Source organism: Stegastes partitus, unplaced genomic scaffold, assembly GCF_000690725.1.
Source record: "Stegastes partitus isolate 25-593 unplaced genomic scaffold, Stegastes_partitus-1.0.2 Scaffold28, whole genome shotgun sequence".
In the NCBI taxonomy this organism is placed as follows: Eukaryota; Metazoa; Chordata; class Actinopteri; family Pomacentridae; genus Stegastes; species Stegastes partitus.
Window position 1 is genome coordinate 1,260,964 of NW_007577759.1, and position 16,723 is coordinate 1,277,686.

The 16,723-nt window shown below is 39.3% G+C and overlaps 1 protein-coding gene across 1 annotated transcript in view; it reads left to right on the forward strand.

The window, feature by feature from the left end:
• The window catches only part of stk32a (serine/threonine kinase 32A), a 65,820-nt gene extending 59,354 nt beyond the window's left edge, over positions 1-6,466 (forward strand). Inside the window, exons 11-12 of the mRNA XM_008298387.1 lie at positions 4,365-4,373; positions 6,407-6,466. Of these exons, the coding sequence (XP_008296609.1) occupies positions 4,365-4,373; positions 6,407-6,466 (69 nt within the window). The remainder of the gene's footprint in view (positions 1-4,364; positions 4,374-6,406) is intronic.
• The last annotated feature ends 10,257 nt before the right edge of the window (positions 6,467-16,723 follow it).

Consider the following 16,723-nt stretch of genomic DNA (forward strand, 5'->3'; position numbering starts at 1 on the left):
GAACCAGAATCAAATACAGTAGGAACAAATAGTACAGTAATGCGTTTTGGGTTCGGTTGCTATCCGCTGAAACGCACGGACAACCTGTGCCATTACAAAGTCACTAAGTCTGGCTCTTCTCCCACCCTTTGGCACATTACAACAGTTTATGGAACTCTTTTCTAATAGAAGTGAAGCAATTTGTGGGGTCTAGACTGTAGTGCACTTACTTTGCCAGGCTCGCAATAAGAAGTCAGAGCTGGCCCAAAGTGCACCATGTTTTATGAAAGCTGACAGCTGCTTGTGGAGACTCGTCTGTGTGTGTATATCAGTAATATCTCACTGTGCAGCTAGGCAACATTTGTCATCCCTTGGCCCGTTCAGACAAAGAGAAAGGCACCTATTCTAATGAAATAATGATAGTAGGCTGTCGGGGAAACATTTGTTATGTTTATGGAGACGGATGAAGCAACAGTGTGCGGTCAGAGGATGGGGGAACTAAATGTGAGTCATGTAAACAGACTCTTAAGTCAATCTAGCATAATTTAGGAAATGTGAAAGGTAAGACAGCTACTTTCAAATTATTTTGAAATAATAAATGAGTACTATGTATTAACAGAAACAAATTTCTTCTCCCTCTCTGTGTGGGAGTTTTTATGCGGATCAGTGAAGTGTTTTAGAATACAGCAATAAAGCAGAACATTACCGAAAAAGTCCTATTTAACTCCCTCTCCTCCTATCTTATTCTGAGATACTTTATACTGTGATAAACCTTGCGTGAAACTGTCCTTGTTGGGACCTTGGTCAACATGTGGCCAAACACTCTTTCTGGCATCATATTTTGCAGTGTGTGCTGGTCTGTGCGTCTGTCTGAACACTCACTTTACTGTCTATAAATATCAGTGTGTTTATGCAATGCTTTACCATATCCATTTACCTAATGCCTGGGGGGCCACTTGTGATGGATGCATGTAAGGGAGAGACAAAGAAAGACAGAAAGTGAGTGCTTGATGTGTGTGTTTGTGTGAGTGAGAGAGAGAGGGAGGGAGATGTCTGTACAGCTTTGCTGAAGCATAGCAGATCAATATTGAATGAAGAAAGCTGCCCTAATGCCTGTCCCAGTCTGCTTCTTACTCATTACCCTGAGGCTTGCTTGCGATTCTTTTTGCATATTCCTCTTTTCCTCTTCTCCTTCCCAACCTTCTCTCTCCTCCTCCGTCGTCAGACTCCCCTCCACAGCACTGGTTACATGTTGCTCTCACTTCCCCATCCCCTCCTTTCACAGCAAATGTCTCCTTCCTCCATCCATTTTTCTTGCTGCCGCTTTATCCGTCCGCCTTTCCCTCCCTGTCACTGCTACGCTCATAATGCAGCGTGGAATTAGCTCAATTAAATCACTGATAATATACAGCAGAAAATTGGACTCGTGCCGTGAGAACAAAATAAACTGGCACAATCCCATCACACACGCAGAGATGCACAGGCATGTCTCTCCTAATCAGAGGTGTCATTCAGGTTTATTATTTAATGCATTTGTGAGATAGACTGGAAAGCTGTCTCCAAATGATTTGTGTGCCTTTCTACAATAATGAAATGGGCATAAAACTGCATGCAAGTGCCAATTCAAGTTTTAATCTGTTTTTGAGGAAATCCTTCCAGACACCCCAGCTACAAAAGGGATGTGGAGGTTCTTCTCTGTACAATGTTGTGCTTTTTTTTTTCCTGGTGCCTTTGCAGACTTAATGAAGGCCCTGTTATGATCAACACATGTTTTAAATGCTCACTTAATATGTGTGTGCTCCTTTTTCCCCCTCTTGGTACAGAGAATTTTCAGTCCAGTGCCAGGTTCTGATGACCTCTAGTTACCCCCAGTTAAACTGTCATAGAGAGGCGGGACACTGTGCTGTTGCTATAGTGTTTTACAAGGATGGCAGGTTGTGGCTTTATTTTTGCTCGACTAAAATATGTATAAATTAAATGTTAGTTCTTGATTCTTTGGTACTGAAAAAGGGGAAAAAAAACATTCAAAATAAGGCAAAACACAATTTTAGTCTCGTCTTCAACAAAATAAAGATTAGTTTTATGAAAACAAATGTGTGTTTGCTGCTACAGAGGGTGCATAGAAGTAATGAAAAAAAAAACAATTAGTATTAGAGTCAGGTAAATTGATGGGCCGTTGGAAGAGAGAGAGAGTTGAATGTGTGTCTGGGGATACAGCGCCATGTGTGCCGCTGATTAAAAGTGCAGAGTCAGAGCTTGTCTTCCGTTTAGGTCTAAATACAGGAATATCATCAGAAGCAGTAAAACAGATGCAGCTTAAGAAGTACAACTTGTCCCGCATAGATTTTTATGCTCAACAGTAGCAGGCTCAGCTGAAAATGTTGCCATAAAATATGTCTGTGCTGCTCAAATTATACATAAAACACTCCCCCTCTCCATGTTTCACTCTTCACCATGATTTCATGTACTATTTACAACATATTGCTCTTCTAAAATCCATGGCACAAGTTTGACGTGTCATGTGTGAATTTGGTAATATATATACTGTACTAGTGTTTACTAGTTTAGTACTAGTGTTGTCACGATACTAAAATTTTGAACTCAATTTTGATAATGGGACTAAAAAACTCAATACCAATTTTGATACCACGGAGAAAAAAAAAGTACTCTGAAGTACTCTCAGGACTCTCAGTGATTCTACAACATCACTGTGTTCTACATAACTGTTAGCAGCAAATAATCACCTATTTAAATGTACACTTCACTAAATGTACTGATGAAGACAATTATTTAATAGCACATCTTTTGCTTCAGATACCCCCTACTCCTAGTGTCACTCATTATTCCCTTACCTTTTGTAGCTGGCTGCCAGACCTCTCATTCTCTGACCATTTGTTTTCTATCAGACTGCTTGATGCAATCACCTTTTGCTCTCTTACCTCCTGTCATGATTATCAACTATATACTAACTAACCACTACTGACTTCTGTATTTACATGCAGCCCCTCCCTACCCTCTGACATACCCTATAAAATGTGTGACTCTGCAAATGTTCTGGGTCAGCCTACCTTCACAGACTCATGCTCTGTGTTGGTAAGCCCACCATATACTGGAATACTAGTAAACACCACTACAGCAAACTTTGCATGAGGGCTTTGGGTAAATTTCAATCTTCTATAAATATTGAAAGAACTGAAAGTATGGAAAATTATAGTATCGTGCTGAAAGTGAGTCGACAGGGCAGTTAATTCTTTGAACACTGCTACAATAAATACAGATAATTTCAGTTACATGTCATTAGCATGAACAGACTCTACTCTGTCTGAGTCACATTTTGAGATCCAAATATGAATCTCCAAGCTCTGATATATTTGTCCTAAAGCTACGAAATTCAGTTTGTTTCAACAACAACAAAAAAGTAAGATTAATCTTTTTATGAAAAGGTCCGGCCTTTTTCTTTCATGACCGCACAAATCTGAGGTTTGTTTGCAACAGTAATTCAAAGATGCTTTTCTGTTTAACATTTCTGACTGTCTCTCTCGCTTACTTGACACGTTTCTCTCAATGCAGTGGAAGGTTTTCAAGATTTTTTCCTGTTTTAATCAGTGGATCTGGCTTGTTCTGATGCTCAATGATCTTGGGATCTGTGGAGTTTAGAGGCTAAATCAAGGCCTTGGGTTTCTTGGTCGTGTTCCTCGAGCCATTCCAGTTTTTGCAGTGTGCGTTTTCCTGCAGGGTGAGGCCATGTTATCGCCATGAAGGGTTATGCATGGTCTGCAACTATGAGGTGTGTCAGAAAAGTTTCAGGACTGGTGTCACAAAAGATATGTTTCAAATCCAAACTACGCTCATAGCAGTCGCAACAAAAATCCGCCCCAGCTCCAGACAGAAACACTGTGGACCTTGAGCAATGTCCCTGTTGGGCTCTCGTCCAGCAGAGCACTCCCTGTTGGTTTGTCTCATTAAATGGAAAGTTTAATCTAGCATTTGGAGCAATTAGCTTCTGAACTGTCTTTTTAAAAGCATCAAATAAAGAGAGTGAGGAAGGGAGCGTGAGGAAGAGACAGAGAGAGAGAGAAAGAAACAAGTTGTGAATTGTCTACAGTTAAAACATTGGTACTGGCCTCTCTGCAAGGCCGAAGGGTTAGTTTGATAGCTTCTTTTTCAACCTTCTGTCTCCATCTGTCTGTACATCCAACTATCTACACACCCATCCCATCCATACATATAGTACATTTATACAATCCAAAAGAAAGACTTGAACAATCTCCATCTGATTCCAAAAAACAGTTATCATACTGACCTAAACTCTTTGAGTTCTGGTTGAAATGCAAACAAGAGTTAAATTAATTGTTTGCATACGGTTTGCAAAGCATTTTAGCAAGGCATGCATGGTGTCATGGAAATCTGGATGAGACATAATACAACCAATAAAGGTGCAACAGTATTTGTCTTGTATTTTATTAAAATGTGATAAAGAATAATAAAAAAGAGAAATGCAGAGTGATTAATATAATATAATATTATACTATCATAAGGACAGAGCTCAAACACCAGGATCGTGTTCAGAGGTCTGACTAAGAATCGAACAAGACAATACAAGTTACTGCAGCATTTGTCCTTCAAACATTATAGTCTCAGCTTTCTCATGAAGATTACAGAAACTCATCAGCCATGGAATGCATATAATGTAGAGTGCAGTCAATACCCAGCTATTCCAACAGTGAGACCAAGGTAATGATGCATTTTGCTTCACCTACAGTTTGTTTTATCCATGTGAGTAGCTTCCTTTTGTACACTGACTGCACCAAATAAAAGCTCTATTGCAAGCTTGTTAGCTCTACAGCTTGTGTTCAGCTTCAAACTGCAACTAGTGACTAATGCCACTGTGGCAAACAATGAAAAAAGGTGGTTATTTGAGTCTGGATTAAAAAGAGTGACTATAAAAACCAGGTGTTTGTAAATTAACTGGTATTGTGTTATATGTAGCATAAGGGGGAAAGTTATACAAAGGTGGTGTTTGCATTGCCAGGTTCTGTGATGCCTTTGGCTCTAACTTGTGATACGTCATTATGACAGCATCAGAAGGACAACATGTCATCTGTCATGTCTTTTATGCATCACATCCATAACTCATGTTTGACAAATGATGTGCGGTACTGTATTCCTCCTCCGCCTGTGTTTGCCTGTTTGTTTCTTTGTCCTCGCTGTAGTCTACATCACTCATGCACATGCTGTTCTCACAGTCTCTGCCTGGATGTTTGGAGGTTACTTATGTTCGTTCTGTGCTCATGTGAACTTTTCCTTTGTGATCCTGCAGTAACAGTCTCCCCAAACTGGACACTCAAAGGCTTACTAGCAATCGAGATGCATGCTCATCATAGACCTGCTTCACTTTTCTCCCTCTCATTCCTGCTTGTGATATTATAAGAATCCACTCGCACCTCCTTCTGCTCCTTTCCTCGGGCTTCGCCTCTCCCCTCTCTTCTCTGTCTTCCTGCCCTAAATTAGTTGATGGCTTTTGGATGCCAGTGGCTGCTCTCCTGCTGTGGCAGCACCTGTACAGAACCTCTCTGCTGGGCCGTGTGACTGACAGCTCTGGGCAGGAAGTCAGCCATTTCAGAGTTTTGAGGGCCAATTTGACTGAGCTTTGAGGGGGAAGCTGCACATGCTCATTTGTGCACGTGGGACCTCGTGTGTGATCCTTTTATTGAAGATGAGGGCTGCATGCCCTTAGATGCCCTGATAATTAAGATGTTTAGGAAATCCTACAAAGTTACAGCATTATAAAATTCCCAAGAGGGCAGTTTTGAGTTAAGGTGTTTGTTTAATTTTAGACTTTGAATCAGATTTAGGTTACAAAACAAGATTTCTTCAGCATTCTTTGTTTTGCGCTCTTGTGTTTCTGCTATTTTGTCTGTCTCACACACACACACACACACACGCACAAGGCAAAGTGTCAAAATAATGATGTATCTCTATGATCGGTCTCTTCATTGCCTCCTTGGGGGAGTGAGAAAGCACCTGTCTACTTGTATTGGCACTACAGCAGTGTGAGGACAGCCTGGCATGACACATGATTAAGTGGGCCAAATATGTATAAAGCAGGTGGAGACGTCAGAGCGTAAGTGTCCTCTAAAGTTAGGTCAATTGCTTCGACCGGCATCTTATTAAAGGAGAAGAAACTGAAACAAGGAGCATAGTTTATACAGTGAATATGTTGCACTCTACTGTGTGTGAAGCCCTGTAGGCTGGCAGACACTATGAAGCTGCAAACTGTTCTGTCTTTAACCAATGACAGCAAAACGTGTGCATTTATGTATTATAATGATTTATGACTCTGGCTCTGATTCTGTTGCTTTTACACAACTGTTGGTAGTTATTGTTGAGTATCGCTCTGCGTTTGTTTCTCCCCCAGAATGGACAGTTGCAGCAGCGTTTGGATAATGTCCAGAGAGACTTCATTGTCTTCAACAGAGAAAAGTAGGTAACCTCTACAACCAGTACTGTCTTAATATGAAATAACTTGTGCTGTGAAGTTAAATGCTTTATGAATCAGAGTCTTTTTCAAAATAAAGTTAAAATTTAAATATGTAATGCTCTCCTACAATCTTTAATGAACACTCTGGTTGGTTGAGTAAATAAAATATTCTGTAGTTTGTAGCCACGCACAGTTCTGAAGTAAAAGAAAACAGTTTTCCTTGCTGGCTGGTGTCAGCACGTAGGATGGTGTGAAAGGACAGCAAAGTACCTATTTGAGGCAGAAGATCTGGCCCATACACTGTATGTGGGTGTGCGATTAAGGCAGAAACACGTCGACAGGCAGAGAAAGTGTCCCCCCATGTTGACTATATACTGTGTTTATGGAAGTAAATAGAAACCTGCATAAATTAAAGACAAGTAAAGACGCAACATTCACCATTAATTTGAATCAATTTGCATAAGTAAATGTTAAAACGGGTGCAATGTTTACGCATGCAAGATGGGAGCCAAGATAACAACAGCACTGAAATAAACCATTACGGAAGATATTTAGCAAAATGGCTCGCCTTTTGTTCATCTTCCCAAACCTTCCCCAGCTATAGTACACAAAAAGGTACATGAAGCGTAGATTTTTTATTTATTTCATAGAATCTAGTAAGTGTAAATTATTTATATTTGGCAGATCATAAACAAGGCATGTACAATAAAGTAATACTGGTGAAAATTTGGAATACCGAATTTCCCCTATGGGCATCAATAAAGACTTATCTTAAAAATCATGATTATAAGCTTAGATTTGTTAATTTTCCAGACAAGAACTGGAAGTCATTGTCATTAGTCATTATTGTTTGTTTAAAAATTCTCAGAAAGTGAAAATTGTGACAATGTATTCTGTTTCTACAGTTTCTGTCATTGGTAAATGATGAAACTTTTGTTTTCAACCCGGTCGGCAGCTTCTGGGACTCACAGGGTCAATATGAGATGAATTTATTCAGTGTTTTTGTGAGTGAAAGAAGATGATCAACATGCAAAGAAACTGAGCAGACTGTTTTTGAAAAACAGAAAAACAAAGAAAGAAAGAAAGTGAAACTAACAAATGGCATAGAACAGGAAGTCCAAATTGAAAACAAACAAGTTATTAAAATTCAGAAATGCTAAACAGTATTTGCTTCATGAGTTATAAAAAGATGAATGAGATAACTGCCTTTTTTTTAAATTTACTGGGACTAAAGGTAGGACTCTCACTATACGTTATGTTAATTTGTCATTATAAAGTTTGGCTTGACAATATGCAAGCTGGCCAAATGTCACCACAGATCAAAGGTTAAGGTAAAATGATACAAGGCCCGTAACATTCATAACTGTGGCTCTGACCAACATTAGAGTAAAACGGTAAAATAATTATAGCTAATTTTCACCATCACAGGGCAGAACTTAAAATAGATCATAAAATATTGGTAACATTAGCGGCTACATTGGTCCAATTAAAGCGGCAGTTTAAAAAATGATCAAATGTCAGTAAAATGAGCTGCTAAGTTTGGCCATAACAAGATAGCCAAAATGATCAAATATTAGTGTAATTAAAAATGACATGTAGTATTATTTAACGTTGGAAATCACTTGGCTAGAGAGTGCACAAGGGGAACAAAAATGAATAAATATGACAACAAACATGTAAATGATTTGAAATATTTGTTGATTTCAACTAAATCTGTTTCTTATTCAGCTATTAATAACAAATGTTCTTAACTCAACAGGTCAAAAAAAGCAGTGGTGGACTCTGAGTCCTCTGAGCTATCCACAACTGAGAAGAACAAGGCGATAGAAGATGGACAGAACAACAATGTTGCGCCAGCTGCCTACTTATCAGGATAGCTCTCATTACCTAAGATCCCAACTTAGTCCTTCATCACTTGCCCACAGCTTATTTATCAGCAGTTTACACTCACACACCTACTGGTCTACCAGCACAGGCACCACTACATCTATACAAACACCAATGCAGCACTGTATGCACCTGTGCATCCTTGTTCACCTACTAAACTTACCCACATTATCAAGAACTCCAGAGCTGCAGGATTAAAATGAACTCCTGGAGCAGCAGCCATGCCAGAGCTACGCTTTTCTGCTTCCTTGTCACGACAAAGAATGGCTCTCAGCAGAGCGTCACTCATATCCTGCTCCCTTACATCACCCTGGTACTCTAATGTCTGCTCAGCCTCGACTCTGAGCAGCGTGCTGAAGTGAAAGGGAAATCACTTCCCTGCCAAAAAAGAAGACAATGCCACACCTGCTCAGCTGGTCAACCATAGCTGAAAGCTATATACACTGCTGCTCAAGAGGCAGGACACTCTGGTTAATTATGGTTAATTAAATGTAACACAGTTCAGCAGTGCGACATGGAAAATGACTTTGCAAAAATTGACGCAAGGCTGGCTACATATATATACGAACGCTTGGGTGGACGGCTTCGTTCCATGTGATCTCCATGACGCCGGATATGAGCATGACACTAAGAGTACAAAACATTTAAATGGAGAGCTTTATACCATAAAAACAAGGCCTTCGTTTTTAAGACAGCAACAACGGATTTCTCCAAGATAGAATTTCTAGAGCCAAACTGTAGGCCTGAGCATGAACGGCTCACTTTATCATAGCAGCAGATCCATGGTTGTAGTGGTCATGATGCTTAGCTTCGCTAGTTAAGCTAATAAAGACGGTAGGATTGCAGCATTGGGTATGATGTCCCAGTTTCATCAGTAGCAGATGTAGGCAAAACATGCTACAAGGTTTCTTAAGCTGAGTACACAACAAGGGTTAAAAATGCAGCTACCAAACAATGGTTTTCAAGCTAAGCTTCAAGGTCCATTCTTGACCTTGGAGGTTTATACGGAGCCGTTTAGTCACACCAAGTTAGTGGGCATTCTGATGAAAGTTTTTGTCAAACTCCTTTAGAAAAAAATTGACATTTTGGACTAACATTTGCCTCAATCTGCAAATGACCAACTGGGTTTTCAAATCGAGGTTTGTAGCTACAAAAACATAGAACAGGTAGATGGTAGATGTTATATATTCTGCACTGAACCTTGCTTTGCACATGCTTCTTCATAAAGTGTAGCATTTATGCACAGAGAGACAAAAAAATATAAATCTAAAGCTGTGAGTGAATACTTGTTCCCTTAGGGATGGTTTTATAGACGAGGATTAAGCCGACTCCTAGATAAGATTAATTTTTCTGTTAGTGTCCACGCTGAAGTTTGTTTTGTCCGATTTTTTTTTTGTTTGTTTGGTTTTTTTTACGTTCTTCCTCTTTTGTATTGGATAAAACCAATTACATATGTGCCACCAGATAAGTCTGTGAAGTTGTATTTGCTATTAATTGCTCCCATAGCAGAAGAATACAATTTCCAATCCGTCTCTGCAACAGCGTTTTGCGCAGATGGTATTTAGTAATCTGAAATTCAGCACCAAATAAATAAGAGGGAAAACAAAAACCGTCTGTCACACTATAAGATTTGCTGTAAACTTGTTGAAAACCCACATCCAAGAAACCCCACCTGCATCTGAAGTTTGCAGGGAGATGCCTTACACCATAGATATGGCACACAGCCAGTTCCCTTAGATGTATGTCATAAAAACCTGAGCTTTTTTTTCACCATCACTTAGTAAAATGTGATTCTACTGACCTTGATCTTATCTAGTTGCAATATGACTCAATCCTTTCAAGCCTATGATCTCTCGTAGATACACTTCAAACGTATTTCACTCTCTAAATTCACTACTGTTGGCACTTTTCTATTGAACATTGGTACAACGTTTTGACCTACCTTTGTGTTGTTGTTGCCGTTGTTGTCGTTGATGTAATTTTACAGATTCAAAGGTGGTTTCCTATGTAAGTTGTAAGATATAGCTGGATAGTTAAGTGGATGGACTAATGCTAGGAATACCTGGAGTAAATAATATTTGTGATTGGTTATTATTAACTTGTTTGTATAAATAAGAGTACCACATAAACTGGGTTTACTGCATCAAGTTAGTGATTGGTAATCCTCCGACAGGGCAAAAGTTTACTCTTTCAAAACTTTAAAGTTGAAAAATAAAAAATCACTGACAAATAGTATTTGAACCAGGTAGTACAGTTTTTCAACAAAACGTTAGTCTGGGGACACAATCGTTCCACATTTGTGAATTTCACCCCTATTAAGGTTTTGTTGTCCCTCAGTTGTCACTGTGTGTTTATTGTAATCAAATGTGATGAAGTTGCAAACTATTAAGGTGTGCCTTAAATAATAACTTTCTTTTTCTGAACCAATGTGACTACACCTTGTGCTTTATTTCACTTGATTTCTGAATTACTACATTTTACTGAATGGGTCAAACTTGGAAATGCTGGACGCTCTCCACGAGCCTAAAGATTAATGCTGCCCCCTAGTATTGACTGAGTAGTACTACAACTACCAGGGCTGGAGAGCATTTCTGTGAATACATTTGGTTCTTGTGCAAAAACATCATTGAGTCAAGGACACAAGAAACAAAAAGCGTTTCTTGTCATGTACTTATCTTCACATGAATCAATTCTAAGTTGGCAAAGTGTTAAAAATACTCTCTTTTTTCTGTTTTCAATTTCTCTCCAGCACAGACTGCATGTCTCACTGCATTCATTGATAATACACCCTCAGCACCCGACACGCACTATATGCTTTTGATATTTCTTCTCTCTAAACCTACACACACATCTGCACTTTACAAATTTGAGACCACAACTTCTCTAGGTCATCTAGAAGGCACAGGCCCTTCCCTCCTCCACAGCAGACTGAGCTGAGGCAGCACTTTTTCACATTATTGGCTGATCTGGTGGAGAGATTTTCAGTTGATAAATGCTCCCCCAATCTGCCTGACATCACCACTGATAAGCAGTAAACCTCAATACATCAAATAAAGTTAAAAAGCATTTGCTGTAATCTGTCACAGTATGTACTCACAAAGATTTAAGATCTTATTTATGAAAGGAAAAGGACTGGATGAAAACAACTAATGTGCACGCTTTCTCATTTTGCAACCTACAACACTGATGCACATCCAGCAAACACTCCCGTTTAGACTGAGGTTGCTGACTTATCTCTTTGTCTGTACGTAGTCTGCATTTTATAATCACCATCTCTGCCTTCCGACATGATTGCTGTGAGACTTTTACTCAGCAATTTGCGATCCATGCGGAACACTGCACTCACTGGTGGACTCAAAGGTTAGTTTAAGACTGTGTAACCCCAGACTATATAACTCAGTGGGACTAGGTGGACAAATCCAAGCAAATTTTTTTCTGCAGGACACACTGAATTCTATTTGATAATATCATGCATGTGTCATTTTGTTATTATTTTAGTCTACATCCTTCACAGCGGTATTCCAAATTGACACAAGTTCAGATACACAATACATTACTGAGGCACACATGACCAAAATCTGTGATGGAGGAGCATCCCCAATAATTGTCAATCAGATAGAAAAGCAGAAGTAGTAGCTATGACTGACCGTTCTGAACTGCCTTACTTTTGGCTTTCACCGAAACTGTCCTGTTATGTGGGACATTCTCCATCTTCAGTTTCATCGCAGTCCATTCCTCTCTGCAATATGAACACACACAAAAAAACACCTCAATGTCCATGTGTTTATGTAAACCTGCTGTAATGTTACACTTAAAGGGTTTAACAGATGATTAAGAGTCTACAGTAAACTCCAACTGCTTCATAATAAATGCCTTGTTTAGTTGTTTAACAGCCAGCCAAAGTTGCAACTCACTAACATAGGCCTACAACCTGAACAGGTATGAAAAATGTACTCATTAATGGCTGTAATGTTGCAGCTGTTAGCTACAAACAGTAAGAACAAGCTGCCTTGAAATAAAACTCCTTTGTTATTTATGATCAGGTGTGCGTAAAAGGACTGGCGACCTGTCCAGGGTGTCCTCTGCCTTCACCCTAAGTTGGCTGGGATAGGCTCCAGCCCCCCCGCGACCCTAGTGAGGATTAAGCGGTGTATAGATAATGGATGGATGGATGTGCGTAAAAGGTGCCACCATAGCATACCTGTAGCCGCAGGAGTTGCAATAAGTCCGTTGCTTAGCCTGAAATGCGTTAAATAAAACACGTTTTCATTCGTGCCATTACGTCTAACTCAAGACAAGAGTATAACGCAGCAACCTGCACGTCGGATGTTTTCGCGTGGTTTCCCCCAAACGCCACCTTGCAGACTAAAACTCCTCTTTTTGCGCAATAGATATAGAATAGACGGACGGCAAGGCAGGGAAGGGAACTGCTCAGATTATTACCACTGTTTAAGAAAGCTGTCAAAAAGAGGACAGCATGTCGAAAAGGTGGAATATTGCTCTAAGTGTTTTATTGTCTGTGTTGAAAACGCCTGAACGTAACGTGGTGGAGTGGACGTTGATTGGATGCTGTCTTCCTGCAGTGACGGCGCCAGACAACGTTTACAGGGTGGCCAGGCTGAGAACAAGCTGGGTGGCACTGTGTTTGATTTTTAGCAAGTAATAAACAGATTTGAAGAAACTGAGGCCAATTTAAATCCCTATCCCCAAAGGAAAGAAAATCCACCTTGAAAGAAGCAAAGAATAAAATAAATACAGAATTTACCCCAGCTAATCCCAACAGGCCAAGTAGATTTTTTCACTCATTTTTTTCGCTCACTCTTACCATTTGCAAGAAAATCTGCCATTTCAAAATATATAAGAACTAATATATAGTATAATAAACCTTTTAACCCTCAACTGAGTACAACCTGGAATAGTTGCGAAAGTTGTACTTAAAATAAAGCGAAGAAAATATAAAATAAAATGCTGATGAAGCTCTAAAGACAATTTCAATTACATAAGAAAGTAAGATATTTAAATCAAAGTGTTCTTGTTCTGCTCAGGACACCAACCTACTTGAGGTGTCACATGATGTCCATTTGTTGTTTTTTGCTGCAGGTTCTGGGTCATTTTTGTTTCAGTTTTGCATTGTTTCTCATGTGTTTCCAGAGTTCTTTAGAGTAAGTTTTACTCCTATTGTCCCAAAGAGTTTGTACAAGAGTATCACCTAAATCCACAGTTAAATCTAGATCGTATCAAATCACTATTTAACAAATACAAACTCATGATAAATATATTATAACTGATATACTTTTACACCATCCTATTCAATGACAATGATGCAACATCTTTTGAGTATCTACAAAATCAGTGTAAACATTTTCTGGCTGATCAACACGACTTGTTTCTATGTGGGGCTGGATCAGATCATAAATAAATAAGTTTAGTGACTTTTTAAGAAATATTTTCCAACCTATATTAAAGGATATGTTTGAACCGCTTTAAGGATTTCTGTGTCATGCTGATTCATATTTTCCTGTCTTCAGAAACAGCAGTGAGAACAAACTGTCTTTATCAGTTATGTGCTAGACAAATACAGTTTTTCCATCGACCCCATTAGGCTCTGATGATGTAAAATTTAAAACATCTGGACAGGAGGCTGATAAGATGTGGAAGTAGCTTCAGTCAGAAATAAGAAATGAGGACAGATAATTGAAATGCATTTCCTCTTCTCTAATCTTCATCATCTGTAACACAGTTTTCCAAAAGCACATGACAGAAATCAGGTTACATGATCATCAGCACACAGCTATCATTTAGAGACAGATTCAGCTCTTAAATCGTTGTTGCATAAAATCTGAACACGAAAAGAGAAGTCCACCTTTAACAAATGGACTCACTGAATGAAAACGCTTTACAGACAGAATCATTTCAGCTTCACTGCATCAAGCAGAACATTACTTATAAATAAAAAAGGGAAAGAAAACATGAATCACCAATAATGTTTGAAAATTAAAGTATTTAAAGTAGTTTAAAACTGAGTAAAATGATATACATACGAATAGATCGACAGTAAAAAGAAAAAGCAGATTGTTTAACTTAAAACAAAGACGAAGAGTAACAACTAAAGCTCTAATAATCAGAGCTTTGAGTCACGAAGCAGCAGACGAACAGAATCTGCGGTTGGTGTGTAGCTCTGAATCTCTGATGATCCAGACAGAAGAGCTTCAGTTTCTCAGCGCTCTGATCTTTTCCTATAAGAATGACTGGCCCGGCTTCTGTAACACCAGACTGGACAGGCAGCTAACATCTTTCCCTACAGGCTGGACACTGATGTGTTGTTTTCTCTCTCCAGCAGTTCTCGAGAAGTCATGACAGACTGCTCCCCTGAGCTAGAGGCCATTTAGTCTCTGATTTAACCTGAAAACACAGCAGACAGAAAGTACAGTCAGTCATGACTCCTCTCCCCTGTTCTCATCCAACCTAACATTGCTAAATTTAGTTTCCCATTGTGAAGTTAAAGGTAAAGTTAGGAGTAACTTAACTTATCTCACTAGGCACCTTTTAATGCTGGAAAAGCAAGTTAGACATTTCAGGTAAAACCTACATTTTGTCTGTAACCTACTTTAAATTTGTGAGACCCACTTTGTGAAAACACAAAAAGGGAGTTTTAGAAGAGAAGAGAAGAGAAGAGAAGAGAAGAGAAGAGAAGAGAAGAGAAGAGAAGATTTTTTTTATTTATTCACCTGACTTTATTCTTCACAGAAACATGGTGCCAAAAAACCTCATCCAGGCTTGCTTCCAACAGGTAGGTTTTTCTTTCATGTGCTTCATACCCCCATCTATTGTGATGTAATGTAATGTAATGGAGCATTTTTGTTTTACTAATACAAAATAATCATGGCGGATGGAAGGCCCGTGTCCAAGTCAAATGCCAGCTGGTAAATCTGTCTGTCCCTTATCTCCCTGAAGATTCTTTCTTTACATTTTCAGTAATAAGTGATAGCACACGAAGGTGCCGTCATATTTATCTCTTCATCTCACTGCAGAACGCCACTGAGCCGACCATGATGAGAGTCTACGTGGCAGGAACCAACACACTCGGCCTGGTCGTCTGCTCCGTTGCAGTCGACGTGGCGCTGCGTAACATGGGGAACAAGGGGAAAATCCCCCTCGATTGGACTGTTGTCATCAACAACATCACGAGGAAGATGGTGACCTGGATCCTGACCTGGTAAAGTGGAATGCTGTATCCTGAATATAAACATGTAGAAATCAAGTTTAATGTATGGTAAATGCACAGCAGCATCTTCTTCTCGTCTATCCTAAGTTGCTTGTGTCATTGTAAGGGTTTCAGATAATTATCAGGTTTCAGAATGTGTTTGTTTTTCTGAGTGACACTGATCCATCTTTCGACTCTGTGTGTTTCCTTTTAGCTACTTGTCAGTGGCGGTCCTGTTCATGATCACAAGACATTTTCCCAGTCACAAGGTGTACGACTGGGAGATAACCTCCAAACTGGGGAGTTTCATGGCTGTGGTCATCATTTGGTTATCATCCGTTTAGTCCACTAAAAAATAGTCCCTTGACAAATCCAGCATTTCTGCACCTCATAGCAACTAGTGATACGCTATAGTTGCTGTGATTAAACAATAAAACCCAATGTAACTTATAAATGAGAGTAAGTTTCTTTGTCCTGTCAGCAGCTCAGTTATTCATCAGTATTACGTTACATTAATATTCAGTGTATATTACATTGTGTGTTTGAGGCACGTAATCCACAGAGTAAATTTTCTAATGACAAAATGAAACCCCTGGCCTGTCATGAAGAGGGTTTCTCCTGTGTTACTGACTGCACTGTTCATCTCATCAAGGTAAGAGAACTTTTAAAGGCTCGGTCGTCCTTTGCCTGGTGTCAGCTCTGTGTGTTTGTCACCAGATAAAGCACTGCTAAGTGTTGCTTAACAAACCAACGCACAGCTACAATCCGTCTGTCTCTCCAAGCTTTAGTTACGTGAGGGCTCTACAGAAGAAGCAAGAAATGAATGAGTGCTATAAAGAATGCAAATGAGTAATCAAGATGTAGCAGCATTAATTAGGTGTTCCCGCCAGTACACAGAGGCTTCACATGACTTTATGTAAAGATCTGAAATTAACTCAAAAGTTAATGCTACAGAGTCAGTTCATGAAGCATCGACCAGTTTGTCCCTCCTGACCCCCTCAGAATCAGCTGATTTTTTTCTATATACAATAACTTTAATTAATAATTTAACTTCATACTACAAATATTTTGAGTTACAGGCCTTCTACTGTTTTTTTTTTTTTGTTTTGCACTTTTTATTTTGTATCATTCTTTTGAACCTTCAGAGATTCATGATTACCAGAGCTAGACAC